General features: G+C 41.9%; 1 protein-coding gene across 1 annotated transcript in view; it reads right to left on the bottom strand.

The window, feature by feature from the left end:
- Positions 1-913: 913 nt before the first annotated feature.
- The window catches only part of SHQ1 (SHQ1, H/ACA ribonucleoprotein assembly factor), a gene marked incomplete at both ends in the record, with an annotated part of 88387 nt that continues 64903 nt past the window's right edge, over positions 914-24397 (bottom strand). The window contains one exon of the mRNA XM_079712577.1: positions 914-1484. Coding sequence (XP_079568703.1) covers positions 914-1484 — 571 coding nt within the window. The remainder of the gene's footprint in view (positions 1485-24397) is intronic.

Raw genomic sequence — 24397 nt, 5'->3', positions numbered from 1 at the left:
GGACCACACCAAGTGATGACAAGAATGAGAAAGAAGCGGAGCCCTCACAGGCTGCTGGTGGGCGTGTTAAATGGTACAGCCACTTCGGAAAACAGTTTGGTGGTTTCTTCAACTGTTAAACATACACCTACCATACGGCTCTGTCATTCCACTCCTAGATATTTACCTAAGAGAAATAAGAGCATATGTCCACATAAAGACTTGCACACAAATGTTCGTAACAGCTTTATTTGGAACAGCTGAAAGCTGCAAACAACCCAAATGTCCATTTAATGAACTACTACTCAGATATGGGGAAAAAAACACCCCCAAACCTCGATACAGGCTACATCAACGTATCTCAAAATAATTATACTGAATGAAATAAGCCTGACAAAGAAGAGTACATGTTATACGATTCAATTTATATTCAATTCTAGGAAATGCAAACTAACGTACAGTGACGGAGCAGACGGAGGCTTGCCTGGGGAATGGGGGTGGGTGGCATGCAGAGGCGGGGGTGGGAGAGGGGTGACAAAGGGGCAGGAGGACACTTGGAGATGGTGGGTAAGTATAGCATCTCAGCTGCAGTACTGGCTTCCTTCGGTGTATGTATCTGTCAACGCTTATCACACTATCTGCTGAAGATGTCTGCGGCTTACTGTATGTCCTGCGTGTCTCTGTAAAGCTATTCAGAATATTTTAGGGCTCTACCTTCTCGAGATTCTGGCAGAACTATTATTCTCATCTCCAAATATTAATTACACTTTGCTTTAAGAAAAACTTTAGAACTTTATTTTTAAAGGTGTAACAAGAAAACCGACTGGTGTCAACATTAGCTCACTGACAAACAATGGTGTATACACTAAGGAAAAGTACAAAGTGAAAATGAAGAATCCTCATTCGGTCAACAAAACCAAATCTGACGTAATTCTCAATAACGAATGAGACCACTCAGAGTCAGTTCTTGGGTGTCTGCCGGCTGTCTCTCTTCAGCACGCTGTCCAGCAGCAGAGCCCTTGGGCTCAGAAATCTGAACCGAAGTCTCCAGTTGTTCTCCGAGCTCCTGGATTAAAGGCTCAGATGCCCCAGGAGCCCGGGGAGAGGCGAGCGGCTGTCCCTGACCATCATCAGACCCTGGGAGGACCACGCTTCTGCACATCCCACCGTGGTCAGGAAGCAGGGCCGTGCTGCTTTCCTCAACAAAGGGACCGAGCAAGGAAGGCCCTGCCTCACATTCACCACCTCTGGGCTCCTCGTGTTCCGAGTCTGAGTCCTTGGTCTCAGACGATGTGCTGCTCTCTGATTCCTCCGAATCACTTGTCTCAGAGCTAGAGGAAGGCGTCTGCTGCCCGGAAATGCATCGGGCTCCTGCTTTCGATGCAGCTTCTTCCTCCTGGACCAAGAGTGCCGCTGCTTCCAGTTCCTGCAGTTCCAACCCCAGCTGGGCCTTGGTCGGGGATGCTTTCTTTAAGGCTGCCGCAAGAGCTGCCAACTTTCTGGACCTTGAAGACCATTTTAAGAAGAAATGTTAGGACTATTCATTAATTGGTCTGGGGATAACAGGGTCCACAGCTTAAAGAGATAACAAAATAAAGCTGGATCCATACTTCATATGGCACACAGGATGAATCCCCAAACAGATCAATGATATGAATGGAAAAAAGGAACCAAGTATTACAAGGAAACGCAGGAGATTTCCCTCATGAGCCTAGAATGAGGAAGGCCTTTCTAACTAGGACTCAAAATTCAGAAGCCACAAAAGAAAGGCAAAGATTGATAAATTCAACTAATAAAAATCAACAAGTTCTGTAGGGCAAAAAGAAAAAAAAATTACAAGAGAAGTCAAAAGGCTAATGCAAAATTGAGAAAAATATTTGCAATTCATATCACAAAACAAGGCCTAGTTCCCCTAACAGAGTTCTTAAAAATGCAAATAATAATCCATCAGGAAAATGGGCAAAAGACACAAGCAGACAGTTCTCATACAAAGAAATACAAATGGCTCTTAAATATATGAAAAGATGTTCAACAACTTCAGTCAAATAAGAGAAATACAAATTGAAGTCGTGCTGAGATATATTTTTCATTTATCAGATTGGCAAAAATCCAAACATTTGCTAACACTGCCAGCAAGGCTGTGGAGGAAAGGCGCTTTCATACACTGCTGGTGAGAGAGTTAACAGCTACAGTCCCGATGAAGGAGAACCTGGCAATACCTTTCAAAACTGAAAACGTGACATACCCTTGACCCAAGCAAACCCGCATCTGGAAATGAAACACGTAGGCTACACGACACAGGCCCAAGGTACTATTTACTGCGGCATTGTTTCTAATACTCCAAAATAAGAAACACCCAAATGTCCATCAACGTGGCATACGGCTATGGCATATCCACACGAAGGAAAAGTCTACAGCTATGTAACGGATGAGGCTCTCCAGCGGCTAACCCAGATATATTGTTTAACAACAAAAGGCCTGCCATATGTATATGCTGCCTTCTATGTTAAACACACACAACAAAGGAAAGAAATAAAAACATATTTTATTTGCTTGTACACTTATCCATGAACTCTGGAGAGCTACAGAAAACACTAATATTTATGTGGAGGGGGGCACTGCAGGAGCTGGAAAGATGGAAGATGATGGTGAGAGGGAGACTTGTCACCGCATATTGGTTTCTATTTTTAAAATTTTCATTACAGTATAGTTGATTTACAATGCTGTGTTAGTTTCTGCTGTACAGCACAGTGAATCAGTTATACATATACATATATCCACTCTTTTTTAGATTCTTTTCCCACATAGGTCGTTAGAGAGTACTGAATAGAGTTCCCTGTGCTACACAGTAGGTCCTTATTAGTTATCTATTTTATATATGGTAGTGTGTATATGTCAATCCCAATCTCCCAATTTATCCCTACCCTCCTTCCCCCTTGTTAACCATAACTTTGTTTTCTACATCTGTGACTCTATTTCTGTTTTGTAAGTAAGTTCATTTGTACCCTTTTTAAAGATTCCACATATAAGCAATATCACACAATATAAAAATATGGAACACTTCACAAATTTGCGTGTCATCCTTGCACAGGGGCCATTATAATCTTCTCTGCATTGTTCCAATTTTAGTATCTGTGCTGCTGAACCAAGCACTATCGTTCATTTTTAAACCTATGTGAATGGAATACCTATTCAAATTTTTTAACTAAAAAAGAAAAAAAAAGCAGTATCAGAGAGTGACATGGAGTGCTTTTTATTTTTAGCAGAAAACCATCTCATGCTATTTCAGAGGATATTTTTGCTACATTTATAACATTACATTATACTGAACAGATAAACATTTTCATTAACCTGGATTCATTTTAGTAGTTTTGTTTCTGAAGCAACATGTAAAGCATACTGCAGTTCTCCAAAAACGATATCTTTGCTGTTCCACAGAGGAAAATCTGGTGTGACAAGTGAAAAAAAGTGGCAATGAGTGGCTTGAGACAAACTGGATGAGGTGAGTTCACAGGATAAATTCATTCATCAAAGCGAAGCCCATCCCATCATACTGGGGAAATGAGGCTTCATTTCAATAGAGCTAAAGTGATAGATGGGGACTTGGGGACTTTCATCTAAGTGCCTGGATGTACCTGAGACCTCTTTGTCTCAAAATACTTAACGTAACAACGAGCTTCCGTGCCTCGCCCCCGGCCCTCCACAAGTGTAACCAGGACCTGAAGCTTCCACTGCAGTCAGTGTCCAAGGGACGGTAGGACAAGGACAATGGTCGTTATGGATGCACAACTTTCTCTTAAATGAGGAAAACCCTACGTATCGGTGCTGGGATTGCCAGAGTTTAGAAAAGGAAAGATGGTCCGGGGTAGAGAGGAAAACCGGGATGAGATCCACTAGAGTTGGTCAATGATTCCCAAAGGGCTATAACTCTGAATGAACTCTGGTGGGTTTGAGACATCTTTAAAAACACAGTTATGAAATAAGATGATTGCAGTATAATCTCCATCCATGTCCAAGACAGCTGTAGATGATGTCCACCATATATTTTGAAACCTTGGCTACCAGTGGCCACGGATCTGGTCAGAGCCAGTGGACCAGTTTAAAACCTCCTTACTGCAAGGCCCTGCCAGCCTAAGGACTAATTCACTGCCATCTTTCTCACTGAAAAAGGTCCTCTCTGGGTAATGACACACAGCTTTAAGAGATAAAGAGCCATGAACTTGGGAAAGAAGACAATGCCTCGCGTTAAATTATCATATGCAAAACAAAAATCCGAAATAAAAGCCTTCACACTTCACTAAGCACACACCTCACATGTTTAAGAGCCACGATAAACACTTTCGACAATACATAAGGACAGCGCTCCACAAACGTCTCATTGCGCTGGCTCCTAACGACAACCCTATGAATCAGCTTCATTTTTATCTCCACGTGACACATGGTGAAACAGAGAGGTTAAGAGACCAGCTGAAGCTCACCCCGCTGATGAGGGGCAGTCAGGACGGGAAGCCCAGGCAAAGGAGCAAGTTCTGACTTGCCTAAGGCCCAGAATTCTCCAGAGAAACTATGACTGGTCCCTTTAGCTCAGCAATCTTAAATGGAGTACACATCTAAGCTTTACCTACAGAGGTTGTAGAATCCCAGGGGAAAAAATGTGAATTATTTTTGTGGATATTCGTGAATACAGTAGATATACCGACTCAAGTTAAAACTATTTATATCTTTGCTATTGTCTACTATAAAAATATTACATCTGTCACTTATAACCGCATAAATTTGGAATTTCAAAGCTCCCTACCTGTCATCTTGGCTCTTTTCAGAAAGCATCCCTCACAACGCTGGGACTAAAAAGTGCCAACTCTAACAGGCAACAAAGTGGCATGGATGAGGCACAGGACCCAAACAGAAATTCGTGCCTCTTACCAGCTGAGATGACTTTTTATTCTTCAGAGAAAAGTTTGTTTCTCACTTTTATCACTGTATTATGTTTAAAATGACCCATTTATATAATGTGTGTAAAAAATGGATTATATGTTTCTTTTTTTTATTCCTTGCCACCCTGATTCACCTCTCTCTTTTTTAAAAAATAAATTTATTTATTTATTTTATTTTTGGCTGCGTTGGGTCTTTGCTGCTGTGCGCAGGCTTTCTCTAGTTGCGGCGAGTGGGGTCTACTCTTGGCTGCGGTGCACGGGCTTCTCATTGTGGTGGTTTCTCTTGTTGCGGAGCACGGGCTCTAGGCACCCGGGTTTCAGTAGTTGTGGCGCACGGACTTAGTTGCTCCGCGGCATGTGGGATCTTCCCAGACCAGGGCTCGAACCCGTATCCCCTGCATCGGTAGTCGGATTCTTAACCACTGTGCCACCAGGGAAGTCCCTCTGTTTCTTATTATCCCACTTCTACTACCTCAAGCTGTCTAGTTTCCCAAGTTGATATTAAACTTCTGATAGAAACTTTACAGAAGAAGCATTTTGACCTCTCTTCTTAAAGAATGCTAGGATAAAAAACTAATTAAAATGTTCAAAATATCATTGGTGTAGAATATGACCCAACAGCCTGAGGAATGAAAGTTGGGTTTGTTTCTATTCAATTATTTTACACAGATAACTTAGCAGTCACTGTTCACAGCAAAGGAAATTATTCCTTTGGAGAAAAAAATTAAGCCATGAAAGAGTAGCCTCTTTGTTCTTTCAAACACTGGCACAATTGGAGTTGGTTCTAACTCTGCCACTCCTTGTCAGTTCTAGAATCTAACTCTGTAATGGCCTTTCCATTTCAGAAAACACCTCATTTAACGCAGTTAGTGGTTTTTCACTGTCACACTCAAAACAGACCAGGCTAGGTCATGTCAAAAAGCCTTGTCAAATGACATTATTAGTTAGCTAGAATGCTTACAAAAACCAGGTACATGTGGATATACTCAATGAACAGATACGCTGAGTTACTAGCTATACTTATAGTATATATTTTATATCTAAGTGAAGAACTCCTACCTGTTAAGATGTATTAATTACAGAGTGAAGAGATTCAGCATTTAAAAGACACATGATAGATCGTACTAATATCATATTTTTATAGAATTATACTCAACACAGGTTTTTCTCAGAAAATTTTTGGAAATGTAATCCTGCCATGTAGCTTTAAAAAAAAACAAAACTCTGCCATTCTGTTTATAGATGTGAAATAATATCCTATCTGGAGGAATTTTTTTTTAATTAAAGACTGCCTTCTGACAAGTTACAGTAAATCCAACTGCCATGAAAGAGTAACAGTAACAGCTGAGGGTATATGCCTTTACTGTGGCTAAGCTGATATAAAATTTCCTCAACTATTTTATATTTGGCAACTGAATTTAGGGGAAAAAAAATAAAGGGAACCGTAGCCTTATGAAACAGCCAAAACAAAGTGCAAAAGGAGCCCTGAAATGCAGGAAAAAGAAAACGAGGTATAAATAGAAAGCATACATCCTGTTTCTTGCTGTAGAGTTTTGTCTCAAACTATCAATCAACTTTTCACCACTTCCTGCAATAGTAGGCCTACTATAAATCTTGTAGTAACTGGCTAGGTTTCATTTCCTCTGCCAAAACCTGCTAACCTGCCAGGCATGACATACTGACACTAGAGCCAGCAACTGATAATGTAGGACAGGACTCCAGTGAGGCCACTCCAGAGACATTTCATACTGGATGATGATGGAATACGCTGACTTGGCCTTTTAATTTCAAAGCACAGGCACACACACAAACACACACTCGGGTTCTTTCTGGGAACAAACAGTGTATCAACTTTCTTTTTAAAAGGCAATGATGATAATGACATATAATCATAATTCTTCTCTACCGAAAAGAACCAGTTCCAAACTTCAAACTCCCCTGCCCAAAATACATTTATGCAACCTGATCTAAATAAAAGGTAATGCATTAGCTTTAGGTAGAAGTTGCTAGTGAAACTCTACTCTGAAAAGTGCCATGAAAGACAAACAGCAATTGATGCACAGATGAACACAGAACTGCCTGCCCTTACTCTCTAAGAGTAAAAAACATTTCCATCTCAGTCATTAACAGAACCAACTGATCTCTTTGAACAAGAAATTACTGATTCTGTATGTCATCTGACATACAGAAAATACTGCAAGATAAGAGTCATTCATGGAGGCAATCTAAGTGTCCATCGACAGATGAATGGATAAAGATGTGGCACATATATACAATGGAATATTACTCAACCAAAAAAAGAAACAAAATTGAGTTATTTGTAGTGAGGTGGATGGACCTAGAGTCTGTCATAAAGAGTGAGGTAAGTCAGAAAGAAAATACCGTATGCTAACACATATATATGGAATCTAAAAAAAAAAAAAAAGGTTCTGAACCTATGGGCAGGACAGGAATAAAGACGCAGACGTAGAGAATGGTCTTGAGGACACAGGGAGGGGGAAGGGTAAGCTGGGACGAAGTGTGAGAGTAGCATGGACATACAGGACATATATACACTACCAAATGTAAAATAGATAGCTAGTGGGAAGCAGCTGCATAGTACAGGGAGATCAGCTAGGTGCTTTGTGACCACCTAGAGGGGTGGGATAGAGAGGGTGGGAGGGAGACACAAGAGGGAGGAGATATGGGGACATATGTATATGTATAGCTGATTCACTTTGTTGTAAAGCAGAAACTAACACACCATTGTAAAGCAATTATACTCCAATAAAGATGTTTAAAAAAAAAAAGAGTCATTTATGCCATTTTGAGTTTGGGCCAATGAAATAATTTTTCATCCTATTTTCAACTTGACTTAATACCATTCTTTGGGGCTGGATTATGAAAAACACCACCTGGTCCATGGATCATTAGAATAATTTTCTGAAAACTCCCTGTATTTGTTTCCAGTGACTGTCATAACAAACTACCACAAACTGGGTGGCTTCAAACAGCAGAAATTTAACCTCTTACAGCTCTAGAGGCTAGAAGTCCAAAATCAAGGTATCAGCAGGGCTGCTTCCTTCTGAGGGCTCAGAGGGGAGAATCTGTTCCACGCCCTTCTCTTAGCTTCAGGTGTTGCCAGGAATCCGTGGCTTACAGACACATCACTCTTAAACTCTGCCTCTGTCACCACCTGCCATTCTCTCTGTGTGTCTGTCTGTCTTTCTTCGCATGGCTGTCTTCCCTCTGGATGTGTCTCTGTGTCTCTTCTCCTCGTAAGAATACCAGTCATATTGGATTAAGGGTCCATCCTACACCAATATGACCCCATCTTAACAATAATTTATATCTACGACAACCTTATTTCCTGATGAAGTCACGTTCTAGGGTTCTGAGAAGGATATGAACTGGGGGGGCACTATCCAACCCAGTACAGCCTGTCTTCTAGCGCCCCCCCCAATTCATGGCTATCCCACATGCAATATACATTCACACATCTCAACATCCCCAAGGTCTCAATCCATTCCAACATCAATTCTAGGTCCAAAATCTCATCTCAATCTCATCTCAATCAGGTTTAGGTGAGACTCCGGGTATGCTCCATCCTGGGGTAAATTCCTCTCTGTCCACAGACCTGTGAAACTAAAAAACAAATTATCTGTTGCAAAATACAATGGTTGGACAGGTGTAGAAAAGACATTCTCATTGCAGAAGGGAGAAAATGGAAAGGATAAAGGAGTTACCATTGCAAAGCAAGTTCACAACGCACAGGTCAAATTCCATTAGTTGTTTGTTTTTTTTAAACATCTTTATTGGAGTATAATTACTTTACATTGTTGTGTTAGTTGCTGCTATACAACAAAGTGAATCAACTATACATATACACATATCCCCATATCTCCTCCCTCTTGCATCTCCCTCCCTCCCACCCTCCCTATCCTACCCCTCTAGGTGGTCACAAAGCACCGAGCTGATCTCCCTGTGCTATGCGGCTGCTTCCCACTAGCTATCTATTTTACATTTGGTAGTGTATATATCCATGCCACTCTCTCACTTCGTCCCAGCTTCCCCTTCCCCCTCCCCGTGTCCTCAAGTCCATTTGCTATGCACAAGAGCAGACTTCTAACCCCGATCCAGGCCCCTGTCAAGACCAGCTGGTCAGCAGCTCAGCACACACACCACAACCTGCTGGGTACAACCACCTCTCACATGTAGGCAATGGACGTAAAAGTCTGCTCAGGCTTGGACTTTCAAGAACTGCCTTAGGAAGCCTTGGATTTGAAAGCCAGATTGGACAACAGTGCTGACAAGCGTTCATCTACAGAAAATCAAAATTGGGGATGGCCAATTTTCTTAATGCTTGCTTATGTTCTCTCAAAAACTACTTTAGTTCAACTACAGTGAAAAGCATTTGTCTATCGGAACATCCTTAAGTGACAGTCCCTAGCCTATCCAAGGAGAATTTTAAAATAGTTTTAATAAAGGTAATTGATATCAATGACGCATATTTAGTTTCTCTCCTTAATAAAACCTTGCTACTTAAAGTGGAGTCCCTGGACCAGCAGCAGCAGTATCATCTCAGAACTTGTGAGAACTGCAAAATCCCAGGGCCTATCCCAGACCCCTGAATCAGAATCTGCAATTTTAACAAGCTCCCAGGGGACCTGTATGCTCAGTGAAGTCTGAGAAGCACTGCTTCACACAGCCGTGACCGTGTCGGAATGATGATTATGACCACCTTACGCTTTACAGCTCTCAGCATCGCTGACTCAATCTGACCAAACAGCTGGCAGGGTGGGACTGGCATGAGGCTCTCCCCCGCTCCTGGGTCAGCTCTGAAGCTTCAGCCTGCAGCCACTTAGCCACCTTGGCTCCAGGTCAAGGTGCGAGGAGCCCTTCTCTAATGGCCCTTTGGCTCAAGAGTTCTCTCCACAGCCTTTCTTCTGGGCCCGCTTGATCCTGAGGCTCGTTCTCAGAAACAACTCATCTCCCAGCACCGATTCTACAAAGCTGGGATCAGCTGCTTTCTTGCACAAAATCTTCAACCTCTGCAGAGATCTCTCCCAAAGCCAGGCTCCAAAGTCTGCTCCTCCCCCACTCCCTCTCCAGCCCGGTTAGACCCCACCCCGTGCCTGCCCTAGCCCAGCCCTGCCCTGCCCTCCACCCATTGCTTCCTTACCTCCAGTATGGGCCTCTCCTATAAGTAATCTCTACCTCCAGGTCTCACTGAAACAACGCGGCAGACACATTTCTCATTCATTCATTCAATATCTACTGAAAGTACTATGTGCCCAAGCACTGGGCAAAACAGATAAAGACCCTCATGCTCATGGAGCTTAGACTCTCGTTTAGGAAAAGATAGACAACGAACAGAAACTAAGTAAATACAGAGTGTGCTAGATGGTATAACTGCTATGGAAAAAACAGAGCTGAAAAGTGGCCCAGGAGTGCCAAGGACAGAGGGGATTCAATTTTTTACGTGTTTAGAGAAGACCTCACTGAAAGGTGACGTAAGGGACCCAATACATTGAATAGCCTAAAGTGTGAGACCTGGCTTTATTCTTGCTTTTTACTTAGTCCATTTCTTCCTGGCTTGAACCTCCAGTCCACTGAACTTGGTACAATACTCACAGCCAACCCCTGCTCCCAGCCTAAAAGCCATGTGGATGTCAATTCCCACGTAGCTGTCTCTAATCTCCAGATCGTGTATCCATGCCTAGAAAACTGCTTCTACCTTCCACTCACCTGAGCCTGATACCCAATCTGTGCTGTCCCACGTTCAAGGAAAATAACAACGGGCTATCTTATTTCTAAAAAGGAAGACCCAGAGGTTTAGTAAAAGAGGAGAAAAATTCTGGCCAAGCCAGAATTTTATAGGATTTCATACTATAAATATAAGCTAGATAAAATTACTTAAGGGCTCAAGAACGTATCTTTCTACAGCTAACTTTTCTCTGCTAAAAAACTGTGAAAGATGCCATAGGAAGGCCTCATGCTCAGCCACCAGGGAAACAAGGGCAAAGATTACAGCAGATCCACGCCCCTGGTATGGGTGGAGGATGCGGCGTTAAAGGCACAATTAATTCTCCTTTAAGGACTGAGCAAGCCACTCTGTTGAAGTCTACACAAACGCAGGTTGGAGGGAACCTGATAGATAACTGAGCCCAGGGTTGTCTGGCAGAGCTTTACGTAATGATGGAAATGTTTTAGATCTGTACTATCTAACATGGTAGCCACGAGACACATGTGGCAACTGAGCACTTGAAATGTCCAGCGTGACTGAGGAATTGAATCCTAAATCTTATTTTATTTTAATTAATCTACACTAAAATAGCCTCACGTGGCTATGAATACAAAATTCGAACAACAAGATCAAATCGAAAGGTCTAATTTTCTGTGACAAAGATGAGACCTAGACAAAGCTAAGAGCACAGGGCTACCACAGCCTGGAGCACTAATATTCCACACAGGCACCAGACTGGAGGGTTTTGAACTGCTTTCATATGCGTGAGCCTGTGTGATCCTTTCCTCAGTCACATGGGCTAAGCAGGTATGAATGACTCTCTACACTTCACCCGTGCTCACAGGCCAACATGTGCCTGACGCCAGAAGGTAAATTCGGGGGATGGCCAGGGCTTCTAACATGCAACCTGCTGTGTGCCAGCTCCCACCGAAGCAGTGACACCATCTGGGTACTCAGAGGGCTTATTACCTATGTGAAACAAGATGCTGGAAGACCACACTAGCCAGGAGAATCACTGAAGAATCTTTCCTATGTTGGGGGATCCAATCCTTGGCAAAACATTTATGCAAATTAAGCCTTCTAGGATACTTGTATCAGGATGGAAACTAAAATTTATTCTCTATTTTAAGGTAGTGACCATGACTCTCAAAAATTAGTTTGTTGGACATCGCTTATGAATTCTGTGTTCACTTTAGCATCAAGACATACAGGCGAAAACTCTGCTATAATGAGAACTGAAGAGTTGCCAAGATGTCCAATCAGACCCAAATTACTATCTACAAAAATTACTGATTACTAAAAATAAGAATGAAAAAGTGGCTCCAAAATATCATTTGACTAAATACAGGAATACACAGTACAACTGAAACCCCCAGTTAGATGGCTGTGAGTACCAAACCTGCTGGCTGAACAGCATTTCGTGTTCTTACAAGAACTGGATGCAAAAGCCTAATTATGGTTAGATTCAAACGATGTGATCAAAAAGCTTCCCACGTGAGGGGCTTCCCTGGTGGCGCAGTGGTTGAGAGTCCGCCTGCAGATGCAGGGGACACGGGTTCGTGCCCCGGTCTGGGAGGATCCCACATGCCGCGGAGCGGCTGGGCCCGTGAGCCATGGCCGCTGAGCCTGTGCATCCGGAGCCTGCGCTCCGCAAGGGGAGAGGCCACAACAGTGAGAGGCCCGCGTAACGCAAAAAAAAAAAAAAAAAAAAAAAAAAAGCTTCCCACGTGGGGTGAGAGACGTAAGGGCTTTTCTCCTTTCGTTCCTCGTGGGGGCATCCGGGTAAGTTTTTTCTTGGAGTCACCTCACTCCAAAGGGATGAATCCAGCCCCACCAGGAACACTTGACAAAAAAGCAGGGACGGCTGTCGGTGGGGAGCGCGGGGCTGGGCTTTGACCGCAGCTGCGGCTCCCACCTGTTTAAAAAGGCAGCCATGACGATGCGGCACTTCCTCCCCTTGCTCACAAACACAAGAAATCAGCAGAGATAAGCTGACATGGAAAACATTACACAAATCGCTGACCCTGCTGCAGGCGGAGAAGAGCTGCCTCTGCTCGGCTTTGATTTTTCTGGAGCCAAGCCCGGGGGGAGAGGCGGGTGGACTTTCTTCTTTTCCGGGGCTCCCATGGCAAGGTAAGTGCAGATGGAGCCCAGAGGAACACCACGTGCAGAAGAAAGGGAAAGAAAGAAATAAACAGAACAAGAATCCGGGCTAAACTGAGCCGTGGCGGACAGCTGCCATCCGCGGCCAGGAGGAAAGATCACATCCCTAGTGAAAAGCAACTAGGCTTTTACAGGATTTGTGAAATCGCACAGAGCCGGGAGCTCTGGCTGTGCTCTCGGCCGTGCTGCCGTTCCTGCTGAATGAAGCCAATAAGTATGTACCTTAGGTCTTCCTGATGCATTTTCCACTCCTATTGTTTAGTGTGTGTCCAAAGAAGAGAACAAGAGCGTACCTCCCCATGTCCGGGAATGGGGCTGGAAACAGAGCAAAGCACAACCAGCAGTTTTCTCCTTGACACACACGCAGACCAGTCTTGACTTCATAAGTGGCCTATTTGCTGCTTAAGGGTCATCCACAGTTTGCCTTTTTAAAAACAGGGCTTAAAATGAGCCACCCGGTTGACTGCTGTGCACCTCATCCGTCTGTGTTCAGCTTTGGAAACTGAGCCCACTGTAACGTGGTCACTGCTGCCACCCACGTGCCACATTGAGGGCCCGAGATCTGCAGGGCATTTTTCTAGCCCGAGCAGCGCAGCAGTGCCCAAGCAAAGCCTGGATCCTGCTCTCATGGAGCCAGCAGTTTGAAAAGAAGAAAGGACAGGGTCCTCTGAGCCAGTCTCTGAGCCCGTATCCAAGGGGCCAAGGTCACAAACTCTGCTGCCCTCACCAGTCAGGCAGATGGAGTCGCATGGAAGGGGCAGGGGTCTGTGCAGAATGGAGCACCCTTGTCCCGTACAGGGGAGACAGCTGGCCTCATCTCTGGCCAGTTGTCACCAAGTGGGGACGTGGGCTCAGCAACTGCCAGAACTTCTCCGTTAGTTCCAGAGCAGCTGTAAATCCAGACTTCGACATAAAATCTTCCAATTTTTAAGTGCTGACAACCAATTCGAAGTTTTAGAAAACTCACTGAGAACCAACAGTGACCCAAGGGCCACCAGCTTGCAACTCTTACATGCCACAGACTTAACTGCATCTCCCCAATGCTCTAACATATCCCATATACCCCAGCACATTCCTGCTCCACCAGTGCGACCAGTTCACCACTGCTCTCACGCCCAGCACAACTGTTTTTTGTTTTTGTTTTTTTTTTGCGGTATGCGGGCCTCTCACTGTTGTGGCCTCTCCCGTTGCGGAGCACAGGCTCTGGACGCGCAGGCCCACCGGCCATGGCTCACGGGCCCAGCCGCTCCGCGGCATATGGGATCCTCCCAGACCGGGGCACGAACCCGTATCCCCTGCATCGGCAGGCGGACTCTCAACCACTGCGCCCCCAGGGAGGCCCCCAGCACAACTGTTTTAACTTCGCAGATTTGCCTCAAGTTGTGTCCCTGCCTTGCACACCTCCCTCCTTTCTCTCTGTGCCTGGTCAGACCCCACCCATCTTTAGTTCCCAGGTCAAGCCCCGTACTCCACTCAGCCCTACAGACCATGCCAAGTTCCCTCTTCTCTTAATCAGTGCCTTCTATTTTATTTTATTTATTTATTTTTGGCTGCATTGGGTCTTAGTTGTGGCATGTGGGCTGTCTAGTTGTGGCGTGCAGGCTTAGTTGCCCCGTGGCATGTGGAATCTTAGTTCCCTGACTAGGGATCAAACCCACGTCCCCTGCACTGGAAGGCGGATTCTCAATCACTGGATCACCAGGGAAGTCCCTGAATCAATATCTTTCTTACGGCTGTATCACCCGCTGTATCACTGGCAATGAGGCGGATTCTCTCCGTAATCCACTAATTCTGCCATTTGCATATGTTTTCTCCCCAGCAAGACTAAATGCTCATTAATAGAAACCACACTGGAACTTCGTCAACAGAGACAGAGCATGCAGTGTTAACAGAGAGGGTGGGTTAATGTTCTGGAAGATGACAGGGGACTGACTGACCACAGCAAGGTGGTTAGGAGCTCAGGTTCTGACAAGCAGGCCTGGGTTTCTTCATCTCTTTGAGCCTCAGTTTCCATACCTGTAACCTGGGGCCATAATGAAATGGGGACATAACCCCAATCATATAAAACCTATGAGATTAAGAGACATGATGAATATAAAGCCCTTAGCACAATGCCTTGAATGCAGTGAGCTATTATTATTACCATGGACCAATTGCCTGATTCAGCCAATGTCATTGTTAAGCAAGCAATGCATCAACGGAGGAACTCTGTTGTCTGCAAACCATTAATTGACTACTTAGTCTGTGCTAATGTGCTCTAAGCATACTGCATGTGTCAGCTCATCTAATTTGCCTAATTCTACCAATTTTATGGATAGCTGAGGCACAGAAAGTTTAAATGACTTGTCCAAGGCCATACAGATCTGAAGCCAGCAACTGGCCCACTGGCTCCCATAATCTTAACCATGATACTTGATGGCCTCTCTACATTTCTAATGATGAGGGACAACTGTTCGACCTCAACCTTTTCAAATCAAAAACAGGATTTGGCTTTGTGGACCATGGCTTAAGATGACAGAATGATCAGGGCTTCATTTGGACCAGACTATATCTCAGAAGTCCCAAGAAGAAGGAGTTTGCTTTTCTGTTAATTTGGCTAAGGGCTATCTGTTCAATAAAATAAGAATGATGAAGAAAAGAGGAAAAGGCCCAGGAAGTACCATAAATTACAGCTATCATTGTGGAAGGCAAAAACTGTTGACACAGATTAATACGAACAGAAAGGCATTTTGCTGATCACAGAAAAAACTGGAGAGGGGATAAGAACAATGTTTCTAGCCTCCAACATCCACACAGAAGACAGGAAAGAGGCAAATGCATCTTGCTTATCTTTCAGACGGTGAAGAAGGAAAGCGATGAAACTGCAGACAGTGAACTCAAAACCCATGAACTTTGCGCATTAGGAGATGAAGTGGGGTCCCCAGGAGCTGGCATGGGTTCACAAAAATGGATGCCATCCCTTGGACTGGCCTCAGCCTGGGAGCCCTGGGCAAAGACTGTGCCTGGGTTTTAGGAAGGCATATGACAGTCTCCTGTGGCTTCCTTATGGGTGAAATACAGAACATGGGGTGTATGGTTATAAAGCTGACTGGACTCACATTTGACCTTACAGGGAAGATTAATTTCAACCTGAAGGAAGGGACCTAGTGGAAGAGTAAAAAGTTTTGATGCCAGACTTCTTCATTCAACGTGTATTCACTGTCTTAGGTGAAAACATAGAACATTCATTCTAATTCCTTAAGGGCAGAAGTCTTACTAATTCCTCTTCAGTTCCCGGGTCCCTCATCTTGGGCTTCGCATACAGAAGAAGCTCCAAAAATGATTACTTATTGGATTTCAGGAGTCAAGTTTACAAAGAGTGTTACAAAAGTAAAAAGATCAGGAAAAGATCAGGAAATAGCTGGGATGATAGATTCTAGTTCCAAAAAGGTTAAAGCAGGTGCATGGGACAAAACCAAATTCAACAGGGTAAAAACCAGGGAACAGATACAAAGTTCTCAATAGCTGATACATGAGAAATTATAATTGTAAATAATTAAACAACGTCTGAGACAAATTATAATTAATTCAACAACGTCTGAGACAAAAATCTTAAGGGTTTTGGTTAATGGTAAACTAGGAATAAGGAGTGTGTTGAGGTTTCCAACTATAAGTAGATGAGCTCCCAGACCACAATAATACAGGAATGGTGATAAAAAATGAGAGTGACAGCTCCTTTCTACTTTCTGGCCAAACCTGGAGGATTATATTTAACCTGGAGGATACTTTAAAAGGGTACTGACCCCAAAAAGGAGAGGGGAGGCACTGACAAAGTACAATCTGCCTTTTAAAAAGAGATCAGGAAGGGGGACGTCCCTGGTGGTCCAGTGGGGAAGACTCTGCACTCCCAATGCAGGGGGCCCGGGTTCAATCCCTGGTCCGGGAACTAGATCTCACATGCCTACCGCAACTAAGAGTTCGCATGCCGCCACTAAGACCCAGTGCAGCCAAAATAAATAAATCATCAATAACTACGTAAATATTAAACAGAGAGAGAGAGAGAGAGAGAGAGAGAGAGAGAGAGACCAGGAAGGGCAAAGAAGTAGAAATTTTGGACCTGTAAGAATCATTTAAAGGCAGAAGAGGCTGATCAAGAAGACTTAGAAGGAATGCAGTAGCAATCCCCTAGACAGATAAAAACAGGTATTTGAAGAGAGAAAGGAATTATTCCATATGGGTCCAGAATTAAAACTAATGAGAAAAAAAGTAGATTTCAGTCCAATTCAAAGGAGAACTTTCATCTAAGGTGCTTCAGAGTAGAACCAGTCCCCTCCTCCATCAGTCAGTCTCCAGACATGCCAAGTGCCTCATGCCAAGGACTAGAAATCACATAGTGTCGACAGTGCACAGGGAACTGACCCACAAAATAAAAGCTGGCAAAGGAGGAGATTTTGCCAGACATCTCAGCTCTATGACTGACTGGATTACAATGATCATCACCAAGACAAGTGATGCCAGCGTTAGCTTCAAGCCTTACAATGGAGAGATGACTTTGTTGGTGTCATTAGAGAAAGCTTCAGGCAAAATGTAACATTTCTGGTAGAGAAAATGGAATGTACAAAGGCAATGAAGGGCTGAAGCTCTTGGCAAATTTGGGAAATGCTGAGTGTATCTGCAAGGAGAGAGGGAAGGTGCCCAATCAGCAGGAGTGAGGAAAGAAGTAGAAAAGATGAGGAAGAGGACCCAAAGGGTCTTGAACCCAGCTCAGGCATTCATTTAGGCTCTTAACCTTGGCAAGGGGGAATTGTGGAGAACTGCTGAGCAGGACAGCCATGATCAAAATGGCATTTCAGGATGACAGGATTGGCATTGTTGTTGGAAAAAAACAAGACAGGGAGTGAGACTCTGGGGGCAAGGAAAACATAGGGGACACTCTGGCAGGAAATGAGAAAATATAGGCCTGAATTAACGGAAAGGCAGTGACACCAAAAAGAGGAATTTAAGTGAAAGAAGTTATATAGGACAAATTAAAAAGACCTGCTGGATTGATCCAGTGTGGAGTGGGGTGTCAGAGACAGACACACTTGAATCAGGGAACCCAGACAGGACAACGTACCTAACAGTAAGACCAGAAACCCCCAAAACATATAAACTGGTTCCCAAATTACTGATCCATCACAGCTTTATATCAAATGTTCAGTATACAAAAAGATATAAGATTTTGTAGTTATCTTTGAATCTGAAACCAGTCATCGGAAGTTTATTGAAACAATGTTCACAAAAATTAAATCCTCCGAGGACAGAAAGAAAATATGCCAGGCAAATATTAACCAAAAGAAAGCTGGGATCTCTATATTAGTATCAGACAAAATAGATTGTAAGGCAAAAAAGCATTATCAGTGATAAAAGAAGACCACTACATAATAAACACTGCAGTTCTCCAGGGAGCTATAACTGGGAGACAAAATATTAGTTATTGTAAACTACTAGCACCAAATTAACTGGCAGACAAAATATTAGTTATTGTAAACTACTAGCACCAAATAACCTGCCTCAAATCATAAAGTAAAAACTGACCACAGGTCGACAGGAAGAAATTGACAAGTTCACTAATATAGTAAGAGACTTTCACACACCTTTCAATCCAAAAATTGATAGATTAAACAGACAAAATAAATCATTAAGGATATAAAAACTTAAACAGCCCAACTGACAAGTTTCAACAATAGACAGACAGACAAATTAGCAGCTAACAATTAGAGCATAAACCTTACTTTCAAGCTTCAAAATTTAAGAAAGTGATCATGCTAGGCATAAAATTAATCTCAACAAATTAAATTCTCTGACAGAAATGCAATGAAGTTAGAAATCAGTAACAAAGACATTACATAAAAACCCCATACACTTGGAGAAACACACTTCTAAACATTTCATGGGTAAAATCAGAAAATTTTGGAATAGAATAATAATGAAAATTCAGTATATTTCACAACCTTGAAGATGCATACAAAGCAAGTATTTGGAGGAAAGTTTATAGACTTAAATGAAGAAAGGTCCAGAGTTAATCAGTTAAGCACCTACATAAGAAGTTAGAAAAAACAGCATAACAAATTTCCCAAAACAGAAGGAATAAAATGACATAGATAAAAGCAAAAAGTAATGAAACAGAAGACAAAAAGAGAGGATCAAGAGAGTAAAATATTGTTTCTTTGATAAACTAATCAAATATACTCTCTTGCAAGACTGATCAAAAAAAGAAGAAACAAAAACAAGAGGCACAAATACACAGGAATGTAAAGTAAGAAAATTATAGATGCTGTAGAGAAGAAAACAGATAAGAGGAAATAAGAACAACTTTATGTTAGAAAGTTTTGAAAATTTAGATGAAAGGGACAAACTTCTAAAAAAATATAATCTATTAAAACTGACTCAAGGAGAAACAGAGAACTAGAATACTTGCATAGCAACTGGAAAATCTGAATGAATAGTTAAAAAATTTCAAAAAGAAAAAAGTCAAGATGGCTTTTGGGGTGAACTTTACTGAAAATTCACGGATGAGGTTGTTTCAATCTTACATAAGCTATTTCAGAGAACAGAAAAGGCAACAACCCCCAATACACTTTATCAGGCTGGCATAACCTTGATAACAAATGTAGATAAAGATAGCACGAGAATGGAAAATCATAGGCCAACCTCCTTCCCTTCCCTTCCCTCTCCCTTCCCTCCCTGTCTTTCTTTCTTGGGTCTTCTGTTTCTCTCTCTTGCACATGCAATACACACACACACACACACACACACATACACACACACACACACAGAGTTAGCAAACCAAATTCAGCATCATTATTTAAATAATGCATCGTAATCAAGATAGGTTTATCCCATGAGTGCAAGGGCTAATTTAAGTTAGAAATTTTACAAATGCCATTCATTATGCTAAAAAGTTAAAGGAGAAAACACTTAAGGTCATCTCAAAAGATGAGGAAAATATGCAATAAAATTTGATGACCATTTGGGATCGAAACTCTTGGCAAACTACGAACAACGTGAACCTTTCTTAACTTGATACAGGCTATCTACAAAAGCCTGCAGCAAACATCACATTTAATGGTGAATTGTTGAAAGCTTTTTCTAAAAAATAAAGAGTAAGATAGGGAAGTACGTTACCACCATATCTATTCAGTATTTTACTAGAGGATCTAGTCAGTACAATATGATGAAGAAGAATAACAAAAAAGAAATGAAAGATATGAAGATTGGAAAAGAAGAAACCTAACTGTTATCATTTGCACTGCTATTATTGCCTATATTGAAAAATGGGGAGAATCTGTACATAAGTTAATAATAAGAGTTTAGCAAGGTAGCTGTATACAGAAATCAATATAAAAAAGTGAATTACATTTCTATATACTTTAATCAAAGAGTTTGAAAATAAAAAATTGTTTAAATACCATTTACAATAGCAACTCAAAAAATAAAGCAATAAATCTAGCAAAGACATATAAAGTTTTTATGGAGCATATTATAAAATTTTATTAAAAGACATTAAAGAAAACTTAGAGAGTCACACCATGTTATCGCAAAGAGACTAAATCTTTTAGTCTCCCCCAAAACTGATTAATAGGTTCAAAGCAATTCCAATTAAAGCGTTATTCATGGAACTTGACAAGCTGATTCTAAGATACAAAGCTGCAGTAATTAAGAAAGTATGGTATTGGCACATGATAGACAAGTAAATCAGTGAAACTGAAGAGACAACCTAGAAACAGATCCATGTGTATATGTAAACGATGTATGACAGAGTGAGCACTGCAGGATGCATGGGGAAAGGATGGACTATTTAATAAATGAAGCCGGGATAAGGTTATCCATATGGGGAAAAAATGAAAATGGATCCCCCTATCTCATAAAATAAACAGAAATTAGTTCCAGGTGGACTAAAGACTTAGATGCTAAACCCAAAAGAATAAAAATTTTAGAAGATACTATATGAGAATATCTTTATGACAAGCAAATCAAAAAACTTTCTTAAACAAGAAACAAAAAGCATACCCATAAAGGAACATATCGATAAATTCTACAACATTAAAATTAAAAACTTCTGTTTATATAGACACTACAAGGAGACTGGAAGATAAACTACAAACTGGGGAGAAATGTTTGCAACATATTTAATCAATAAAGGACTAGTATCTAGAATACCAGGGAAACCTAAAAATCAAAAAGAAAAAGATAGCCCTAATAAAAAGTAGGCAACACAACAGACAGACATTCACAGAAGAAGGGACATGAAATGGCTCACAAATACATGAAAGGATGCTTAGCTTCATTAGTTACCAAGAACATGAAAATGAAAATTACAAAAGAAACTCTTTCACACCCATTGAGAATGCCAAATTTTAAAATCTGAACGATACAAGTGTTGGCGTGAAGGTTGAGCCAGTGAGATTCTCATTGGTGGGAGTATAAGTTGAAATAAATTGGTACAGCCACTTTGGAAAACACTTTGGCATTACCCAGTTAAGTCTAACTGGCCTCCAACCATCCCCTAAATCCCAGCAATTCCATTCCTGGGTATAGGGCTTACTCAAAAAGTTGCACAAGTGCACCATGAAGCATGAACAAAGATGTTCAGAGCAGGATTTTCCTAATAACCCAAAATGGGAACCATTCATCAACAATCCAATCTACATTACAATACATAAACAAACTGCAGTCGATTCAGATAGCAGGAAAATAAATAAACTACACCTCTGTGCATCATCATGGTTAAATCCCCCCAAAAAGAAAAAGCATTACGTGAAAAATGCAAGTAACAGAAGAACACATACAGTATGATTCCATTTACATACAGTTCAGAAGCAAGTAAAACTAAAACTAAAACTAAACTTGGGATAAATGCACAGATGGCAAAACCACAAGCAAAAGCAAGGTAATGATTAATACAAAATTCAGGATGGTGGTTACCAGAGGGAGGAGGGAAATATGATTGGGACTGGTCTCATGGGGTACCTCTAGGAAACTGGTAATGCTCTATTTCTTAAGATTGGTGGTAAGTACATGCATGTTCACTTTTTTATTATTCTTTAAACTGTACAGATATTTTATATTATTTTAATATTTTATATTTCATAAGAAAATATTTTAAGAAAATAACCAAACTCTATACACATACAAAAAAGGCAAATAAGAGGTAACCTTCAGTAGATAACTGAACCCAAGAGTTCCATTAAAAAAAAAAAGGGGACTTCCCTGGTGGTGCAGTGGTTAAGAATCCACCTGCCAATGTAGGGGACACGGGTTCGAGCCCTGGTCTGGGAAGATCCCACATGCTGCGGAGCAACTAAGCCTGTGCGCCACAACTACTGAGCCTGTGCTCTAGAGCCCACGAGCCACAACTACTGAGCCCGCGTGCCACAACTACTGAAGCTCACGCGCCTAGAGCCTGTGCTCCGCAACAAGAGAAGCCACCGCGATGAGAAGCCTGCATAGGGCAACAAAGAGTAGCCCCCGCTCGCCGCAACTAGAGGAAGCCTGTGTGCAGCAACAAAGACCCAATGCAGCCAAAAATAAATAAATTAATAAATTAATTTTTAAAAAAACCCACAGAGGCAAAGAAAGAAAACTAGCCATTACCCAGAATTATGAACTATAGTGAAGATCACCACAAAAGAGGCTAAGTTCTGTGAACAGAAGAATTTCTCTAACAAAAGCCAACGGCCTGAGAATTATTCTTCCCAAATGAGGTCTCATCACTTGTTCAGCTGCGCAAGCCACAGACTCAGGCACTGTCCTCCATGATGGCTTCTCCCTCTCTCCCCAAATCCATTTTAGTTCCTAAATCCTACTTCTCTGGTCAGGCTACACTCATCCCTCACAAGGGAGCTTTCTAGCTGGTGTAACATGCAATTCACATGACTACCCCAGTGCTCTTGTCCCGTCGTGTGCCTAAGATCCTTCTCCAGCTTCCCACTGTTCTCAAGATCAAGATAAAAAGTCTTAACATTATGCAGAAGCTACTGTACAGTCTGGGCCTTGCCTGAATCACCAGCCGCATCTGGATGCATCCACACACACATATACCTTTTATGTTTCAGCCACCCTGGCTGAACATCCTATGTTCTTTCAATTTCTTGAACACATACAAAATTCCCTCCTGCCACACGACCTCTGCAAGTAGTGGGCCTACTACATTCTGTGAAATCCATCACCTCTCTTAAGTTAACTCCTGCTTGTACTTTGGTACTCAAAGCAAGTATTTCCCCAAGGAAAGCTTCCCCGGTCATTACCTGCCCCCTCCTCGTACCCCCACCACCACCAGACCAGGTTGGCTATAATGTGCTTTCACAGGAGCATGAATCTTTTTTCTTGGAGCACTTTCCAAGGTTTTGCTTTTACTTTTTGTGTATGCGATTCTTTGATTAACATCTCTCTTCCCTTAGACCATAAATTCCATGGGGCGTGGGAGCACGTCTGGTTTTTGCTTACCACTGGAGGCTCAGAACCTTAGCACGGAATGCTGCCCATAGTAAGAACTCATAAATATCTGTTGAATGAACAGATGGTTGGGAGAACAGATACTCTAGCCTAAAGCAGTCACAACTTACAAACCACCATCACTGCCACTTGGTAACAAGACCCCCAAAGACGTGAAACAGAGTAGGTGTGTGGCCTCACCTCTCACTCCCAAGCCTCAAGGGGAGAGCCCATCTTCGACTGGCAGGTGACCTTTGAAAAAGTATGATGAATGGAAACATGATGGAAGATCTGTGTAAGCTTGTTTTAAAAACAAACTTTTAAAAACAAAAACAAAAATGTTTTCCCATAAACCTGGAGCAAGACTGGATCTTTCTGATAAAAAGGTAACATAAACCTAGTACGTACCTCCTGAACATTCTAGATTTGAAATTTCCATCTGAAATCATGGGTTACGATAATGCTTCTGAAGCATAAGTATGTATAGTACAGATGTGTTCAGAATAAAAGCTACAGAACTTCCTGAGTTTTGAAAGCTTGTATTTTATTAATCCAGTATTTAGTCAAGTGGACACCCTTTGCCAATAGTTTTATTCATTCAGATGGCTTTAGCTTACCCAGCTGAAGTGAAATCCTTTTAACTGTTTTATCTGTTAAAACAGGTATATAGGATGTGTGCTGATAACCGTAATTTTAAACATCAAGTTAGAAATGAAGTGAATTTCTTTCAGTAAGAACTAAACCCTTATTTTCTTGAAGCTTTAGGATATATTCTAAGGATGGAAAATCTAAACTGGCTGGCAAGCTTACTTGGAACGGCCAAGGGTACTTAACACTAGATGTGAGATGGTGTTTTATTCTTTGCTCAAAGTGTCTTTGAGTTCTAGGAAGGTATCAAAAATGAGATCGCCGAAGAACAACTTTGGGTGTGTATGCGGCTTGAGGTTACAGGGCAAGAAAGAGCCTGAAGAAACAAGATCATCAGAACAGACATCACTTTTCACATTTCACCATCATTTAAGGCACACCACATAATTATAAATCTGTGATGTAAAGTGATATTTCATCTATCACAAGGCTAACAGCAGTTCACCTACACAAAGGACAAGTATGCCATGATATCAAAGTATATTCTGCCACT

The sequence above is a fragment of the Hyperoodon ampullatus genome (genome assembly GCF_949752795.1).
Source record: "Hyperoodon ampullatus genome assembly, chromosome: 10".
Classification (NCBI taxonomy): domain Eukaryota; kingdom Metazoa; phylum Chordata; class Mammalia; order Artiodactyla; family Ziphiidae; genus Hyperoodon; species Hyperoodon ampullatus.
This window is presented reverse-complemented; position numbering and strand designations above follow the sequence as displayed.